The sequence below is a fragment of the Balaenoptera borealis genome, assembly GCF_965194805.1.
Source record: "Balaenoptera borealis genome assembly, chromosome: 16".
NCBI classification, from domain to species: domain Eukaryota; kingdom Metazoa; phylum Chordata; class Mammalia; order Artiodactyla; family Balaenopteridae; genus Balaenoptera; species Balaenoptera borealis.
In genome coordinates, this window is record NC_138872.1 from 72,586,780 (window position 1) to 72,604,809 (window position 18,030).

Here is an 18,030-nt window from a genome sequence, read left to right on the forward strand (position 1 = left end):
CTCCTTTAGTCCTTGGGGGCAACATTCTTTGTAGTTTCCTTTTTTTTTTTTTTCTTTTCTTTTGGCTGCGTTGGGTCTTTGTTGCTGCGCGCGGGCTTTCTCTGGTTGTGGCGAGTGGGGGCTACTCCTCGTTTTGGTGCTCAGGCTTCTCATTGCGGTGGCTTCTCTTGTGGAGCACGGGCTCTAGGCACGCGGGCTTCAGTAGTTGCAGCACGCGGGCTCAGTAGTTGTGGCTCACGGGCTCTAGAGCGCAGGCTCAGTATTTGTGGCTCATGGGCTTAGTTGCTCCACAGCATGTGGGATCTTCCCGGACCAGGGCTCGAACCCATGTCCCCTGCATTGGCAGGTGGATTCTTAATCACTGTGCCACCAGGGAAGTCCCCTTTGTAGCTTCCTTTAACCATACACGTATCTCTACCAGGAGTCCCTATATTAAAGCCTCTGGAATTGTGCTGTCCAATATAATAACCACTGGCTACATGTAGGTATTTGAATTTAAATTACAATAATTAAATTAAATACAATTTAAAATGCAGTTCCTCCATTGCACTAGCCACATTTCAAGTGTTCAGTAGCCAATGTGGATAGTGGCTACCATTTTGAACAGTGCAGATATAGAAACCTGATCATGACAGATGGTTCTATTGGACAGCACTGCTCTAGAACCAGCTGAGTTAGACTCTGTTTCCTGCTGGGCTGGACTGGTACCTACCTTCCCCCACATCCGTCAGAACCAAGGCACTTTTATCTGGTTTATATATTTGGGAATCCAGTTTAAACTGTCATTTATTCTCAACTATTCTAACAGGTATTCAAGATATAATGTTTAGGGACTTCCGTGGTGGTTCAGTGGTTTAGACTCCACACTTCCACTGCAGGGGGCATGGGTTCGATCCCTGGTCAGGGAACTAAGGTCCCACATGCTGCATGGCATGACCAAATAAATAAATAAATTCTTTTTTTTTTTTGGCATATGTACTTCCTTTTCAAATTTAATTTATTAATTTATTTATTTTTGGCTGCTTTGGGTCTTCGTTGCTGCACACGGGCTTTCTCTAGTTGTGGTGAGCAGGGGCTACTCTTTGTTGCGGTGCGCGGCCTTCTCATTGTGGTGGCTTCTCTTACTGCAGAGCATGGGCTCTAGGCGTGCGGGCTTCAGTAGTGTGGCACGTGGGCTCAGTAGTTGTGGCTCGTGGGCTCTAGAGCGCAGGCTCAGTAGTTGTGGCGCACGGGCTCAGTTGCTCCGTGGCATGTGGGATCCTCCCAGACCAGGGCTTGAACCCATGTCCCCTACATTGGCAGGTGGATTCTTAACCACTGCGCCACCTGGGAAGTCCAATAAATGAATTCTTAAGAAAAAAGAAGACAAAATGTTTAACCCTCATACATTGAGGGCGGGAACATGCAACAGTGCAGCCACCTTGGAAAAGTTTGGCAGTTCCTTTACATACTAAATGTTTATAACCATATCACCCAACAATCCCACTTTTGGGTATATACCCAAGAGAACTGAAAACATAAAAACTTATACTTATGCAAAAACTTGTTCACAATATGCATTATTTCTAATTGCGAAAAAGTGGAAACAACCTACATGTCCATCAACTAATGCATGGATAAACAAAATCCCAATTCTCAATTTTTCATGGTCCCTTGGACCCCAGGTCTCAGTTTCCTCCCTTGGGCTGTTATCTATCTGCTGAGACTGTTGGGTTATAAGCCGGCCTGGCCTCCATCTCAGACCACTCTTCAAAAACCTTTTCAATGAATATTTATTGAGCACCTACTGTGTGCCAGGCATGGCACTCAGTGCTGGAGGTACACGGGTTCTGCAGGGTTTCTGGCTTTCATGGAACTTACTGCAGCCATTGACAAGAGTTATGAAGGGGAAACACAGACCTATGAGACCACATAACAGAAGTCCCTACTCAAACCTGAGGATCAAGGAAGGCTTCCTGGAGGAAGTGATACATTCACTGTACCTGAAGGATGAATAGTAGAAGTGAACCAGGCAGAGAGAAGAGGGTGGAGAACTCCAGGAAGAGGTAAGAGCTTTAGCAAAGGCCTGGAGGCAATAAGGAGCCTGTGGTGTAGAAGCTGCTGGAAGCAACTCACTGTGACTGGCATGTGGGGAGGGGGATGTGCTGTGAGCAGTAAACACAGGGCTGAGGGCCTTGTTAGGGCAGGCGATAACAAACCTGTCAAGCTTCCTATTCTGTTGCAGGCCTGGGATCCATAGGCAGCCTTGACAATAATGGCACCCCAGGCAGTGTCATGCTGGTGCCCTGCCATTTACTGCTCACGTTAGAACTTGCAAAGACCAGTGTCTTCCTGAGATTCCCCACAAAAGTCAAGTCGGCACACACTGCTGTGGCTCTCCAATTGTTAAGATACTGGAATAGTTCTGTACCTCTACGTAAAGAGCCACTGGCCCAGGACTTCCCTGGCGGTCCAGTGGTTGAGACTCCACGCTTCCACTGCAGGGGGGCGCGGGTTCAATCCCTGGTTGGGGAAATGAGATCCTGCATGCTGCACAGCGGGGCCAAAAAAAAAAAATTTTAAAAGAGCCACTGGCCCAAGAAATCCCTCCAGTAACCCCCATATCAGGCACTCTGGCTACTCCTTCAGGAAACTCCAGAAGGCCCCACATTCCTGCTACTGATGCATTTACACACCTGAAGAGCAATAGTACACCTGCCCCTGTGTTATCAATAGGACTAATGTATATAAAATTAAGCCTAGTGCCTAAATGCACATTATTAGTACTTAATGAATGTAGGCTATTATTATTATCACCAAGGCAACTTCAGAGCAAAGTCTGTTCCCCAGAAGACAAACCTCCTGTGGGTTTCAGGTAGATGTTACACGTCCTGCCTCCTCGTGAATCCCAGAATAGTTGGTGGCAGAAGGACCGCAGGGAACCTGTAACTGAGCAGGACCCTATGGGGCCTTCCCAGGATAGCTCCCTGCCCCTTGCCCATCCTGTGCCTGCCTCTTTCCTATAGAAAAACTTTAGCCTCCTGGCCTTCCCCAAGTTCCAAAGAATAAATTTAGTCAGAGAAATGAGAAAATGCAGAAACAAAGGAAAATAGTCAAGCAAGACAAAATAATAATAGTTTAGGCATTAAACAAAGTCAAGGACCTTTAGTTCCTCCTCAAGGGCTATAGATAATATTTTGAGCTCTTTTGCAAATACCAGGTGGAAGAAGTTAACTGTATGTTGCCCCCAAGAACTTTGACCCCGGACCGGTTGGAAGCAGAAGGTTGATGATGTTGACTCTCGGTTACCTCACCACCAACCAATCAGAAAAATGTCCACGAGCTGATCGTGCACCCTGCAACCCTCTCCTCAGCATGTAGCCCCTTCCTCATTTCCCTATATAATCTCCAAGCAAAACTTGGGGAATGGGGAGTTGGTTCTTTGGGACATGAGTCCACCTTCTCCCCAGGATTGTTGGCTTCCTCAGTAAAGCTATCTTTCCTTTTATGCAACACTTGTCTCTAAGTATCGGACTCTTGAGCAATGAGCAGCCTTACCTGAATTCAGTAAAAAGCCCATGGCCATGACATTCAACGCCCGAGTCCTTCCACCACCCTGCTCCCCCATGCCTGCCTCTCACCCACGTTGCATGGGTGCTCATGAACACAGAGAATGGGCCCTTCTGCTGACTTCCATGGAGAACTTTGGAGACATTTGTAGAAAACCAGAAGCTGCCGTTTACTGCCTCTTCTGCCACTGATACTGGGGTGCAGCATAGTGTAATCAGTGGCCAAGTAACATAACTGTTTACCAGAACAAAGTTCAAAATATTTAAAGGAGGAGATTTCCGGGAATTACCGGTGGTCCAGTGGTTAGGACTCCGTGCTTCTACTGCATGGGGCACGGGTTTGTTCAGGGAACTAAGATCCCGCATGCTGTGTGGCACAGCGCCCCCTGCCCCAAAAAAAGGAGGAGGAGATTTCCACCTCTGGTTGAGTGAGGTGGTCAGCAAATCCTCTCTCCAAAAATAACTATAAATCTGGGCAAACTAGACAAAACAGCCACTTCAGGGCTCTGAAATCGACCAAAGGCATACCCCAATCCAAGAAGCAAATTGGGTTGAAAACTGCTCAACTCTGAGTTAGAACAGTGAGAGTCTGTGGTGTTCTTGCTTGGGGTTGCTCCATCTTGCCCCCTTCCCAGCTTGATAGGTTCTGCCAAGGTGGGGCAGGTCTTGAGGACCAGCAGCTTCACTGCTGAAGGGGACTCATTGGATTTAGAGACCCAGACAATGCCCATGCCAAGTGACGTTGCCGATATAAGTAGCTAAATGTGTGGCATGCAAGTGAAGAGCCTGACGCTGTGGCTGTGGATGAGGCAAGCACACTCCTAGCTGAGGCTGTGTGCATTTGCCGCAGAGGGAAAAGGCCCGCTCCACCCTTACATGCTTGGCTAACCCTGGGGCTACATGTACAGAGAAGACTCAGAAGGGCTCAGTGGAAAGTAAGGCTGGGCCCAACTTGAAAACAGCTGGAACTTTGTGCTCTCCTACCCACACACAGATCCATTGGCAGAGGACAGAATTCTCACTGACGCAAAGTAACTGAGTACAACCTCCATCCAATAATTGGCTGACCATTAAGCTACACTGACACAGAGGTCTACCTAGGAGCCCAAACTTAAAAATTTTTAAAAAAGGATTTTTTAAAACAGGGTAGGGACTTCCCTGGTAGTGCAGTGGCTAAGAATCTGCCTGCCAATGCAGGGGACACAGGTTCGAGCCCTGGTCCAGGAAGATCCCACATGCTCTGGAGCAACTAAGCCCGTGCGCCACAACTACTGAAGCCCACGCATCTAGAGCCTATGCTCCGCAACAAGAGAAGCCACTGCAATGAAAAGCCCGCGTGCCACAACGAAGACCCAATGCAGCCAAAAATAAATTAAATTAATTAGTTAATTAAAAAAAAACAAAACAGGGTAGAAAGGTCAGTGGCCACACACCATGAAGGAGGCAGATTTCACAGATTTTGCCTAAGCAAATTATTAAACAAACAAACACACCATGACAACAATAACCTTTAGGGGACATCAGAATCCAGTCCAAACTCAGGGGAAAAAAGTAATCAGTAGAAGTTGTCTCTGAATGCCCCCAGATGTTGCATTTAATAGACCAAGGCTTTGAAGTAGCTATTATAAATATGTTCAAAGAACTAAACAAAGAAGTGTGACAGCAAAACAAAGATTCAAAGAAAAGTGTGACAACGATGAATCAAAAATAGATCATCTTGATAAGGGGGTAGAAATCATGTACTTTTTTTTAAAAAAAAGTTCTGATACATGCTACAACATGGATGAACCTTCAGAATAGTATGTTAAGTGAAATAAGCTGGACACAAAAGGACAAATATTGTATGATTCCACTTATATGAGGTACCTAGAATAGGCAAATTCACAGAAACAGAAAAAAATAGAGATTATCAGAGACTGGAGGGAGAGAGGAATGGGGAGTTTTGTAATTAGGGTACAGAGTGTCTGTTGGAATGAAAAACTTCTGGAAATGGACATCAAGGTGCTGAAGAAACTCAACAAGAATAAGAAACTGGTCAAGAAGCTGGCCAAAAAGTATGATGCGTTTTTGGCTTCAGAGTCTCTGATCAAGCAGATCCCATGAATCCTGGGCCCAGGCCTGAATAAGTCTGGCAAGTTCTCTTCCTAACTACCCACAATGAGAACATGGTGGCCAAAGTTGATGAAGTGAAGTCCATGATCAAGTTCCAGATGAAGAAGGTACTGTGTCTGGCAGTGGCTGTTGGCCACAGGAAGGTGACAGATGATGAGCTTGTGTACAACATACAGTTAGCTGTCAACTTCCTGGTGTCATTGCTCAAGAAAAATTGGCAGAACATCCAGGCTTTGTACATTAAGAGCACCAAGGGCAAGCCCCAGCGCCTGTACTAAGGTGCAGCTTAATAAACCATACTCCCATCATTTAAAAAAAAAAAAAAAAGGAATTCTGGAGTTGAAAGTAACAATAATAACTGAAGTGAAATATTCACTAAAGGGACTCAACAACAGATTTAAGATGACAGATGACAGAATCAGTGAACTTGAAGATGGGTCAGTAGAAACTATCCAATCTGTAGAACATAGAGGGAAAAGGCAACTAAAAATGAGTCGTGGGACTTCCCTGGTGGTCCACTGCGTACGACTCTGTGTTCCCAATGCAGGGGGCCCTGGCTTTATCCCTGGTCGGGGAACTAGATCCCACCTGCATGCCACAACTAAGAAGTCCGCATGCCGCAACTAAAGATCCTGCGCACTGCAATGAAGATCTGGAGCAGACAAAATAAATAAATTAAATAAATAAATAAACAAATAAATATATTTTTTAAAAAAATAAGTCTTTGCTCAGTTATCTATGGAACAACAGGTGTCCCAACATAAGCATAGTAGGATTCCCAACAGAAAAGGAAAAAGAGAAAAGGGCAGAAAAAAATATTTGAAGAAACAATGGCAGAGATTCCCAGTTGGTGAACATATCTACATACTGGGAGGGTGGCACATCCAGTTTCATGGGGACAGAATCTCCTGTGCTCAGGACCCTTCCAGACCCTGCCCTGTGTACTTCTTCATCTGGGTGTTCATCTATATCCTTTATAGTATTCTGTATAATAAACCAGTAAACAAAAATCTAGACACAAAGCAATGAAGTGACTTGTCTGCCACTAATAAGTAGCAAAGCTGGAATTCAAACCCAGGACTATCTGACAAAGAAACCAAAATCTTAATCATTTTGCTCATGGAATATGTCTTCGTAGAAACTAGTAACATAAAGTACTTTATCAGGGAAAAGGAAAAAAAAAGACACGATAGCCAAAAACTTCCCAAATTTGATGAAAAAATAATCTACACATCTGAGAAACTCAATGAATACCATGTAGGATACATACAAAAAGATCCATGGTCAGACACATTATAGCCAAACTGTTGAAAGACAACAAGAAAAATCATAAAAGCAGCAAATACAAAAGACTCATCATGTGTAGGGAAGCATCAATATTGATATATGCCGACTTTGCATCTGAAACAATGGAGATCAGAAGGTAGTAGAATGACTTATGCAAAGTGCAACAAACAATTCAAAAATGAAATTAAGAAAGCAATTCCAGAGAATTCCCTGGTGGTCCAGTGGTTAGGACTCCACACTCTCACTGCCGAGGGCCTGGGTTCAATCCCTGGTCAGGGAACTAAGATCCCGCAAGCTGCACAGCAAAAAAAGAAAAAAGAAAAAGAAAGAAAGAAAGCAATTCTATAAATGACTTTGTGCCAGTAAATTCAACCACACAGATGAAATGGAAACATTCCTTAAAAATAATAAACTACCAAAGCTCACTCAAGAATAGAAAACTTGGGGACTTCCCTGGTGATCCAGTGGGTAAGACTCCGTGCTCCCATTGCAGGGGGCCCGGGTTCAATCCCTCGTCAGGGAACTAGATCCCACATGCATGCCGCAACTAAGAGTTTGCATGCCGCAACTAAGGCCCGGCGCAGCCTAAATAAATAAATACATATTTTAAAAAAAAAGAAAACTTGAATTAGCCTTACATAATTAATGAAACAATTTGTAGTTAAACCTTCCTATGAAATCAATTTGAGCACTGTGCCTAAAATAAAAGCTTTATCTTCAAAACTAGCACAGACCTCTAGGCATTGAGAGGCAAAGTTTTTTCTTTTTCATTCCCAGAAATACTCTTTCATCATACAAAATTTCTTGGTTTGGAGGGTTTTGGGGTGTGGTTTTTTCTGTTGTTGTTTTTGTTTTTGTCTCTACATGAGCCAACTTTCAAAATATTTGGAAGCATAAAGGATTCACCCTCAGGTTTCCAGCATTTCTTTCCTGGTGACATTGCAAAGTCAGTTGAACTCCTTCACATTCACCATAAACTGGAGGTAATAAATGGAAATATTCAGGAAAGGAAAAAAAGTTTCCTACAAAGAAAACTCCAGGCACAGATGGCTCCATTGGTAAATTCTACCAAATATTTAAGGAAGAACTCAATAATATCAATAAATATTATTAGGAAGAAATAGATATCAATTCTACATGACTTAACATTATCCCAATCAAATCCCAACATGGTTTTTGAGAAACTGACAAGCTGATTCTAAAATTTATATAGAAAGCCAAAGACATAGACTAGCCAAAACAATTTTTAAAAAGAAAAAAGAGGAAGTTCATTACATGATGTCAAGACTCACTATACAGCTACAGTTATCAAGACATGGTTTTGGTGTAGAGATAAACATACAAATTAATGAAATAAAATAAATAATTCAGAAAAAGATGAACATATATGTGGTCAATTGATGTTTAGCAAAGGTGGCAGGGCAATATGATGGGGGAAAGGAGAATATTCTCAACAAATGGTGCTGAAACAATTGGATAGCCATATGCAAAAAAAAAAAAAAAAAAAAAAAAAGAATCATATACAAAAGCTAAGTCGAATGTATCATAAACCCAAATGTTAAAGCTAAAACTATAAAGCTTCTAGAAGAAAACAGAAAATCTTAGTTACCCCGGGTTTGATGAAGATTTCTTAAATAGGACACAAAAAGCACAAACTATAAAAGAAAAAAAAATTACCAAATTGAACTCATGGAAATTAAAAATTTTTGTTCTTCAAAAGATACTGATTTTTAAAAATGAAATGGGGCTTCCCTGGTGGCGCAGTGGTTGAGGGTCTGCCTGCCAATGCAGGGGACACGGGTTCAAGCCCTGGTCTGGGAAGATCCCACATGCCACGGAGCAACTAGGCCCGTGAGCCACAATTACTGAGCCTGCGCATCTGGAGCGTGTGCTCCGCAACAAGAGAGGCCGCGACAGTGAGAGGCCCGCGCACGGCGATGAAGAGTGGCCCCCACTTGCCGCAACTAGAGAAAGCCCTCGCACAGAAACGAAGACCCAACACAGCCAAAAATAAATAAATAATTAATTAATTTTTTAAAAAAATGAAATGAAAAGCTATGGACTGAGAGAAAATATTTGCAAAATATGTATCTGACAAAGCCCTTGTATCTGAGATATATTAAGGTCTCACAACTCAATAAGAAGACCCAATTTAAAAGTAGGCCATAAATTGGAACAGAAAGCTCACCAAAAATTCTGGCTGGACTTTAGGATCACACAGGCCTGGGTTCAAATCCTGGCTCTACCATTTTCAGACTTTGCCATATTGGGCAGGTCAGTTTACCTCATCTCTCTAAGCCTCATTTTTCGCATCAGCAAGATGGGGAAAATATGAAACTAAATAGTAGGTAGTCGGGAAGATTAAACATAATATTCGTAACTTATTTAGATATTTAAGGAATGTCAGGAGTTCCCTGGCGGTGCAGTGGTTAGGACTCCACACTCTCACTGCCGAGGGCCTGGATTCAATCCCTGGTTGGGGAACTAAGATCCTGCAAGCCTCGCAGCACAGCCAAAAAAAAAAAAAAAAAAAAATAGAATAAGAGGATCTGAGTACCAGCCTGTCACTTTATTTTTTTAATTGGGGTATAGTTGATTTACAATATGATATTAGTTTCAGGTGTACCTCATAGTGATTCAAAACTTTTACAGATTTACTCCATTTAAAGTTATTATAAAATATTGGCTATATTTCCTGTGCTGTACAATACATCCTGTAGCTTACTTATTTTTTTAATTAATTAATTAATTAATTTATTTATTTGTTTGTTTGTTTTTGACTGCTTTGGGTCTTCGTTGCTGCACGCGGGCTTTCTCTAGTTGCGGTGAGCGGGGCTACTCTGCGTTGTGGTGCGCGGGCTTCTCATTGCACTGGCTTCTCTTGTTGCAGAGCACAGGCTGTAGGCGCGTGGGCTTCAGGACTTGTGGCACGCGGGCTTCAGTAGTTGTGGCGCACGGGCTTAGTTGCTCCGCGGCATGTGGGATCTTCCCGGATCCGGGCTCGAACTTGTGTCGCCTGCATTGGCAGGCAGATTCTTAACCACTAGCTTGCTTATTTTATACATAGTAGTTTGTACCTCTTAATCCTCTACCCCTATCTCGCCCCACACAACCGAAAAAAAAAAAGAAATGTCAAGCACCCTCCTCTTCTCTTATCAAGTAGAGATGGGTTTAGCCTCAGAAGTCTGGGTCAGATAAGAGGCAGCAGCGCCCTTAGCCCAGAGGGCAAAAGCCCACATTGTGTCCAAGTGAGTGTGAAGAGGCTGAGACAGAGAAATGTGTCCAAAATAGGGCATGGGAGCCGCAGGGCCTGATGCCACTGAGAGCTGCAGAGGTACTCGGGGTAGAGATACGTGGGGTAGTGGGTGGAGAACAGGAAAGTGAGAACAAGGATGATAGCATCAGAACAGGAAAACCAGAGGCTGCCCAAGCAAATCTCAGCATCAGCATCTGCAGCTAGGTTTTACACACTTGTCACATGCAGTATTTACACAGGGAGGTGGGGTCTTACCTACAGGGCAGGCTGAGCCAGACAAGCCTCCTAGAGAACAGGGCCGCAGCAGCCCCCAGCCAGCCAGCTGGAGATGTGTGCTGGGAAGCTCCCCCGGGAGGAGGTTGAAGCTGGTCTGGGACATGGTGAACCCACCACAATGAAAGTGTATCACTGAACTTGGGGAATGGCCAAAAAGGACCAGGGGCAGCCCAGCCTCCACAGGGAGCTCAGAAATGGCTACTGACTTGAAGGAACATTATCCACCCTGGAATCCTGTGCAAAACATCTGCTACTAAATCCACCCTTGAGGGAATTCCCTGGCGGTCCAGTGGTTAGGACTCCACGTTTTCACTGCTGAGGACATGGGTTCAGTTCCTCATCGGGGAACTAAGATCCCGAAAGCCACAGGGTGGGCTAATAAATAAATAAATAAAAAATAAATCCACCCTTGAGAGGAATTCCTCTCGGGTCTCAGCATCAGAAAGAGCTTGGCATCTCCAGGGCTCCAGCTTGGTTCTGGCTAGGAGCAGAGTGGAAGGCAAGCTGCCATGTTCAGGTCTCCCCACTGCCTGGGAGCTTGGGGTTCAGTGACTGTGTAATGGGACTTCCAACCAGCCAGGCGGGTCTGGAAGGGGTGGCAGGTGTGTCAAAGGTGTGAAGGTGCCCACACTCCTCAGGCTTTGTGGATCCTGATTCTTCATTAATCTTAACCCCTTTTGGGCTCTTTCCCAGTCCTTGTCTCCCCCAGGGCCCCACCAGATGCCCAGGGCAGAGTGATACCCCAGCCCTCCACCAGGAGTGTCTAGACTCACCCTCCCCCACTCTCGCTACTCTTCTGCAAAATGGCCTGCCAAAGGCAAGAGGCTGCATTTCAGAGGGTCTGGTGTCCCAGATGCAGTGATGACACCTGCAGCTTTGACCTTGAACCCCTCCTGTAAATTTGCCCATGGCTCAGTGACACCCCCAGGAGTTAGAATGACCCTAAAGACCCCTCCATCCTGCCCCTCTGGGGGACGCTTGGGTCTAGACACCTGTACACTGCCCATCCAGGTCACACCTCACCCCCTCTGGGGCAACAAAGACAAACAGTCCCACAGGTTCCCACTTCCCAGTCTGGCTCAGGAAGGCACTGTCCCCCCTGACACACAGGAGGGGGAAAGAAATGGCTCATTTCCTATTCATTCATGAGTACTGATTCCCTGTCTCAGGCTAACTGGTGAAGACAGGCCAGGAAAAGCCGCTCTGGGTGCTGCATCAGACGTCTGTGCTACTGGGTGCTGTGGAAGAAATGCTGACCAACCTGGGAAGTGGGAGTGGGAGTCAGGAAGCCTTTAGGAAAAGGAGGTCTAGAGCTAAGTTGCGACAGACATAGTCACTGGTCTCCCTGGAGAGTCTGAAAAGAGAGAAGGGCATCACTGGCCAGGCCTGGAGAAGTGAATTATTTGTCCTGTTCTGGGAGCAGGCTGGAGCCTAGAGCCTGGCGTCGGGGGAGGCCGGAAGGAAGGAAAGCAAAGGCAGTTGTGGAGCTGGAGGGGCTGGCTCAGGCCAGGCCATGGAAAACCTTCTATCAGCTTCAAGCTTTTTAACTTTGAGGGCAATGTGGAGCCTTTAAAAGTTTCAGTGAGGGGCTTCCCTGGTGGCACAGTGGTTAAGAACCCACCTGCCAATGCAGGGGACACGGGTTCGAGCCCTGGTCCGGGAAGATCCCACATGCCGCGGAGCAACTAAGCCCGTGCGCCACAACTACTGAGCCTGCACACCACAACTACTGAAGCCCACGTGCCTAGAGCCCGTGCTCAGCCACAGGAGAAGCCACTGCAATGAGAAGCCCGTGCACCGCAATGAAGAGGAGCCCCCGCTCGCCGCAACTATAGAAAGCCTGCACGCAGCAACGAAGACCCAACACAGCCAAAGATAAATTTTTTTTTAAAAAGTGATGCCTATTAAAAAAAAAAAAAGTTTCAGTGAAAGGCAAGGGACTTCACTTCTGTGGTCTTCCTCCCCCAAACCCATAACCCAAATCTAATCATGGGGGTAATACCAGACAAGCCCAAACTTTAGGAATTTGACAAAAATACCTAACCAGCACTCCTCAAACTGGTCAAGGTCAGTGAAAACAAGTCTGAGGACCAGACGGAACAGAGGAAGCTAAGGAGACATGACAGCTAAATGTCCTGCAGTGTCCCAGACCGGGACACTGAAACAGAAGAGAGGCATTAGGGAAAAGCTAGTAAAATATAAAGTGTGAGGTTTAGTGAACGGTAATCCATCCATAAAATGGAAAGTTAGCCAACAATAAAAAAGAATAAAGTACTGTTACACATTACATGGATGAATCTTGAAAACATGCTAAGTAGAAGAAGCAGACACAGAAAACACAGAAGACCACGTATGGTATGATTCCATTGTAGGAAATGTCCAGAATAGGCAAATCTACAGGGACAGGAAGTAGATTAGAGGTTGGCAGGGCCTGGAGGGTGAGGGGGGGTGGAGAGGAATAGGGAGGAACTGCTGACGGGTGGGGTTTCTTTTAGAGAAAAATGTTCTAAAATGAGATTGTAGCAATGGTTGCACAACCCTGTGAATGTAAAAACAATGGTACTTTAAATGGGTGGATTCTATCTCAATAAAGCTGTTTAAAAATAGCAAGGTCATTGGTTCATTGGTTGTAACAAATGTACTACTGAAAGATGTTAACAATAGGGGAAGCTGGGTGAACTCTCTGTACTATATTTGTAAATTTTCTGTTCATCTACAAAATTATTCTAAGATATACAAAGCTTATATAAAAATTATATATGTACACACACATAAATATATACACAGTTTGCTTTTTTTAAAGGCAAGGGAGTTAAGTGTTGACAGGGGCTTGAAACAGGGACATGGCAAAGGGAGAATTTACTGATGCTCATGAAGGAGAGGCATTCAGCTGGATGGAGTGTTAGTTTCCTATTGAGGCTATAACAAATGACCCCAAACTTAACAACTTAAAACAACACGATTTTATTAGTTCTAGAAGAGGTCAAAAGTCCAAAATGGTTTTCACTGGGCTAAAACCCACAGTGGGGCTGCATTTCTTTGTGGAGACTCTGGGAAGAACCCGTTTTCTTGCCTTTTCCAGCTTCTACAGGCTGCTGCATTCCTCGGTACATGGCCCCTTCTTCCATCTTCAAACCCAGCCGTGGGTATAACATCTTCATCCCCCTCTCACTTTGACCCGCCTCAGTCCCTTTCATGTAATAGGACCCTTGTGGTTACACTGGGCCCACCTCAATAATCCAGAATAATCCCCCCATCTCGGTCATTAACATAATCACATTTCAAGGTCCCTTTTGCCATATAGTCATATATTCACAAGTGGCCATCTCTGGGGGCCCTCATTCTGCCTACACATGGTGTCTTCAGGGAGGTAAACACAGGAGGCTGTACGGGTGGGGAAGGTGAGGTCAGCTTTGGATTGTGGACCCCGGGGTGCCTGTGGGACATCCAGGGGAACTGCCCCCCACAGCTTCCATCTATTCACCAAACACTAAGTACTTCCCATGAGTCGGTCATTGGGGATATAAACGTGAACACTGTATTTCACTGGTCCTAAGACATCTGTTTTTCACTTTGGAACATTTCTGAAATCAGGAGGCAGCTCTGAATCAATGACATCTTACAACTGCAATGCGCAGGTTTTTCTAACTGACACATAAAGTAAGACATCTTACAACTGAAGGCGTCTTGAAGTCAATGAAATCCAGGTCTGGGCTGGCACTAGAATGGGCCTAATTATGGTAGTAGTTAATTATTATACAAGTTGGGTGCCTCACTAGAGCATCAAGTATCCCCACGTCGCCCCTGCAGCCTTCCCTGGTTCCAAGCCTGACTCCTTCCACCCTCCCATCTGCCCCCATGGCTCTGGTGCTTGACTCTCCCATAGCTAACGGACTCCACCAGAGCCCCGGCCACACCCACGCTCAGCTCCACCACAGCAGGGTCCAACGAAACGGCCCCTTTCCCCAGGTGTAACCTCAGTCCTGGAGTCAGGCCCAGTGGTTTTCCACCTGGCTGCACATGGGAAACACCTGGGAGCTTTTTAAAGCCCCCAAACACCAGGCCAGTACCTAGATCAATTCATTCAGAAACTCTGCGGAGTGATGTTACAGCTCCCCATAAAACTCCAACAGAGAGCCAAGGTGGAGAGCTAACCGGTGTGAGTGAGGAGAGGGATGAGGCAGCACCGGTGGGAGCTGGGAGGTGTTTGGTTCAGACTATACAGTTATGCGTATAAGTCTTCCTCCCAATCCCTCCCCCTGACTCTGAGTTCCTGGGAGGGGACCAGTCCAGTTCTCTCAGTTCCCTCAAGGCACTAACCAGTGTCAGACACATTGTTGGGGCCCAGGAAATGTAAGCTACAGGGCTTCCAAGGCCAGACAGAAAAGGCCTGGTGCCAAGAAAGGTCTTCGAAGGGAGCCCACTGGGTCTGGGCCCGCCCTCTGACGCGCTGTGTAACCTCCAGTGAGACACTGCCCATCTCTGTGCCTGTACAAAGCATGACTGGCCCAGGTGGCCTTGAAAGGTCCTTCAAGTGCCAACATTGAGTCTAGACTTTACCTAAGAGGCCGTTTCTATCCACTTCTAAGAAGTCTGAGGCAGTGGGGAGCCAGTGAGTATCAGCTTTCCTGCTCACTCCCAACAGATGTCCCAGCCTTTCCAGGCCTAAAGTCTCCACTTCTGGGGCTCTGTCCTGCACTGGCTGAAAGGCAGAGCATCTTAGGTCCTAAAAGCCAAAGACCTAAGAACAGCAAAACAAGAACCGCCAGAGGATTCTGGAGAACGGCATGTGAGTGGAGAAATTTTTAGATGGTGAACAAAATCCAGGTTGGGAGACCACAGGACACCTGACAGGCCCAGCTCTGCCCCGAGGACTGGTAAACAAAGGTGAGGTGGTTCAAGGGACCAGAGACAAACTCCCAAGGAGGAACTTCAGGAGAGGAAACACTCAAGGGCCAAAGCAAGTCCAAAGGGGTCTGGAAAAGGTCCCCGGCTTCTGGCCATCAGCCCAGCCAAGGTCCTAATATACAACTAAAGGCTTTTATTGGGAAAAGGAAGTTGACTGAAAAGTGGCCCCCAATATCCTCACTGCCTAAGGCAGCCGGGGCCTCCTCCACAGAATCCAGGAAAGAAGAGGCCACCAAACTCGGCCCTCAGTAGGCTCAGGTGTAGAGGTCAAAATCAATCCGTTTGGAGTTGTAGAACTGTCCGCCGGGGGCGTCCAGCTTCCGGCAATAAACACCGTCCGGGAAATAGCCTTCATTCACCCAGGTCTGCAAGAAGAGAGGGCAGAGCTCGGGGAGGACTAATGGGGTGGGGGGAGGGAAAGAAGAGGCAAAGTGAAGAAGAAAGGAGCTTACCTGCATCTGGGTGCTGGAGAAGGGCCCATACAGCTCAGCATCCCCTGTGTTCTCCCACTTATATTCCCACATCACATCGGCCAGACCATCTCCAGGCAACTCTGTTTCTAAAATAACAGGCAGAGCCATCTGGGCCTCAAGGGGCCTGCCCCTGCCCACAACACCCCTCCTCTGCCCTTCAATCTTACCTCCTCTCTGGGCAGGGGTTGGGGTCTCCAGCTCCCCCTCCGCCACTTCCTCAGCAAACATGTCCAGGGAGGGTGGGGCTGTGGGGTCACGGGGTCCCTGGGTCTGGCACCCCAACCCCTTCAGCCGCATGGCCAATCGTTCCCTTGTCTCCTGATACACTCCGAGGTTGCCCCGAGCCACCATCTGGTCAGCCAACCCGGAGAGCCGGTCCAGGCGCTGGGGGGAACTGGGCCGCGCAGGCCCCTTGCTGCCCCCTTTGCCTCCTCCTCGGGCTCCCAGACGCCTCAGTGCCCCAGCCACTGTCTCTCTTGGCAACATCAGCTCCAGAAGGCCCTCCAGGAGGGCTTGGGCGCTCATTGGTGTCTGGCCCAAGCTGTCCTCCTCCTCTGAGTCTGACGGCGGCCGCTGATTAGGCGGCCGCTCCCTGATCTTTACCTGCAACGTGAAAATGGGAGGGTTTTATTTCTGACAAACTGCCAGCAAGGCCCAGGCCCAGCCATGCCAGCCTCTGGACCTCACCCAGTCAATGTTGTCCAGCCAGCTGTCTCGGATCTGAGCTTCCCGGTTCAGGAAATAGTTGCCATCAGCATCAAAGTGGCCTTCCTCCATCTCTTCCTGCAGGTTGAAGGGTGTGATCCGCACACCTCCCTCACTGGGGAGTGTGGCTGCTTCCTGACCTGCACCAAAGACACAGGCGTCCCATGCTAGGAATGCAAAAAAGAGACAGGAGCCTCCTGTGCTCTGTGACCTCAGAAGCCCCTATTTGTTCCTCCAGCAGAAAGTCAACTCTTGGCTATAGCTCACCTTCTACATCCTCTGAGGCCAAGATGTCATATTTGCTGGACCCTTCATCATCATCCTCCTCATCGCTGTCCAAAGAGTGTTTGCCTTTGAAGCGGCTCCCAGGACCTCCTGCCCCAGCCACAGGGTCCACCAACTGTGGGCAGGAGTCAGAAATCGAGAGAGATGCAGGTTACTGGCTATTACTCAAAATACTCTAGGATCTAGACTCAAACTGAAAATCCTGCAAATCCATTTCTCAGAGCACATAGAAAAGCTAGCCCTTTCCACCTTTTCTTTGTCCCTCCAGATTTCTCCTGGCTTCTAGCTTTTTTTCCTCCCCTCACTCCTCCCCAGAACGCAGGAATCTGGCCCCCTCACCTTTTTCTTGGGGACACTGATTTCATCCTCATCATCCTCATCTCCCACGCCTTGGAAGGTCACTTTCCTCTTTGGCATGACTGGACAGAGGGGCCTTTCTCAAGCTGAGCCGAGGAAAAGGGTGCAGATTAAAGGAACTGGATGAGGAGAATACTCACCACGAGAGAGTCTCCCGCACAACAAATCTTTCCCTTGGTCGGTACTGGATCCAGTTTGCGAGGGGAGGGAGCACAGAATCAGGGGCCAAAAGGGCAGATGGCACCCAAGAGGCCCCAGGACTTGGTCTGGCATCCGAAAGAGCTGCTGAAGCGGGGATGGAGAGGTGGACGCGCGGAGGAGCTCCCCACGGGCACCCCCACCCTTGAGACGGGCTCCCCCGCGTGACCACCACCATTCCCGGCCCCCGCAGTCCTGGGCGCGACGTTGCTCCGCGAGCAGATACCCGCTCAACCACCTCCAGCTTCCTCGTAGCCCGCGGGGCCCCGGCGAACCCAGGACCTGGCACCCTGGAAGCCCCGCTCCTCCCGGCGCCGAACTCCCAACTCCGTGGGGTGACCCCCAACTGTCCTGGGCTGTGTACAAATCAGAGAGGCGGCAGAGCCACGAGGACTCCAGCAATCCCGCCGGCGCGCGCTCACCTAAAGACCCAGGAAAGGCGGGGGAATACAGGGAGACAGGTTTTCGCCAGGTCTACATCCGGGGCACCCGCCCGCCACCACCCGGAAGAGAACTGAGGAAGGCGCCAGGGAAGGCCGGAAGTGGCTTCACTCGTCTTAGACGACTAACTGAAGGAGCGGGCGGAAGTACGCGCTGAGCAGGGAAAGACACCCCCTCCCAGAAG

The 18,030-nt window shown here is 47.4% G+C and overlaps 1 protein-coding gene and 1 pseudogene across 5 annotated transcripts; one reads left to right on the forward strand and one right to left on the reverse strand.

Annotated features, from left to right (window-relative positions):
- The first annotated feature begins 4,667 nt into the window (after positions 1-4,667).
- Positions 4,668-15,291, forward strand: LOC309612726 (large ribosomal subunit protein uL1 pseudogene; annotated as a pseudogene). The gene has a single exon. The product of its transcript is annotated as a large ribosomal subunit protein uL1 pseudogene (transcript).
- CD2BP2 (CD2 cytoplasmic tail binding protein 2) lies at positions 13,428-17,968 on the reverse strand. 4 transcript variants are annotated; one of them, XM_082358779.1, is made up of 7 exons: positions 17,828-17,968; positions 17,190-17,293; positions 16,833-16,965; positions 16,548-16,705; positions 16,028-16,463; positions 15,840-15,946; positions 13,428-13,863 (listed from the first exon to the last, which is right to left on the reverse strand). In XM_082358779.1, the coding sequence occupies exons 2-7, from the start codon at positions 17,265-17,267 to the stop codon at positions 13,792-13,794; spliced, it is 984 nt and encodes a 327-aa protein (XP_082214905.1). In that variant the 5' UTR covers positions 17,268-17,293; positions 17,828-17,968; the 3' UTR covers positions 13,428-13,791. The 4 variants fall into 4 exon arrangements, with proteins under 4 accessions (XP_082214905.1, XP_082214902.1, XP_082214904.1 ...); XM_082358776.1 differs by having other exon boundaries at positions 13,428-15,752; positions 17,828-17,967; XM_082358778.1 differs by lacking the exon at positions 17,828-17,968 and adding an exon at positions 17,644-17,821 and having other exon boundaries at positions 13,428-15,752.
- Positions 17,969-18,030: the final 62 nt, after the last annotated feature.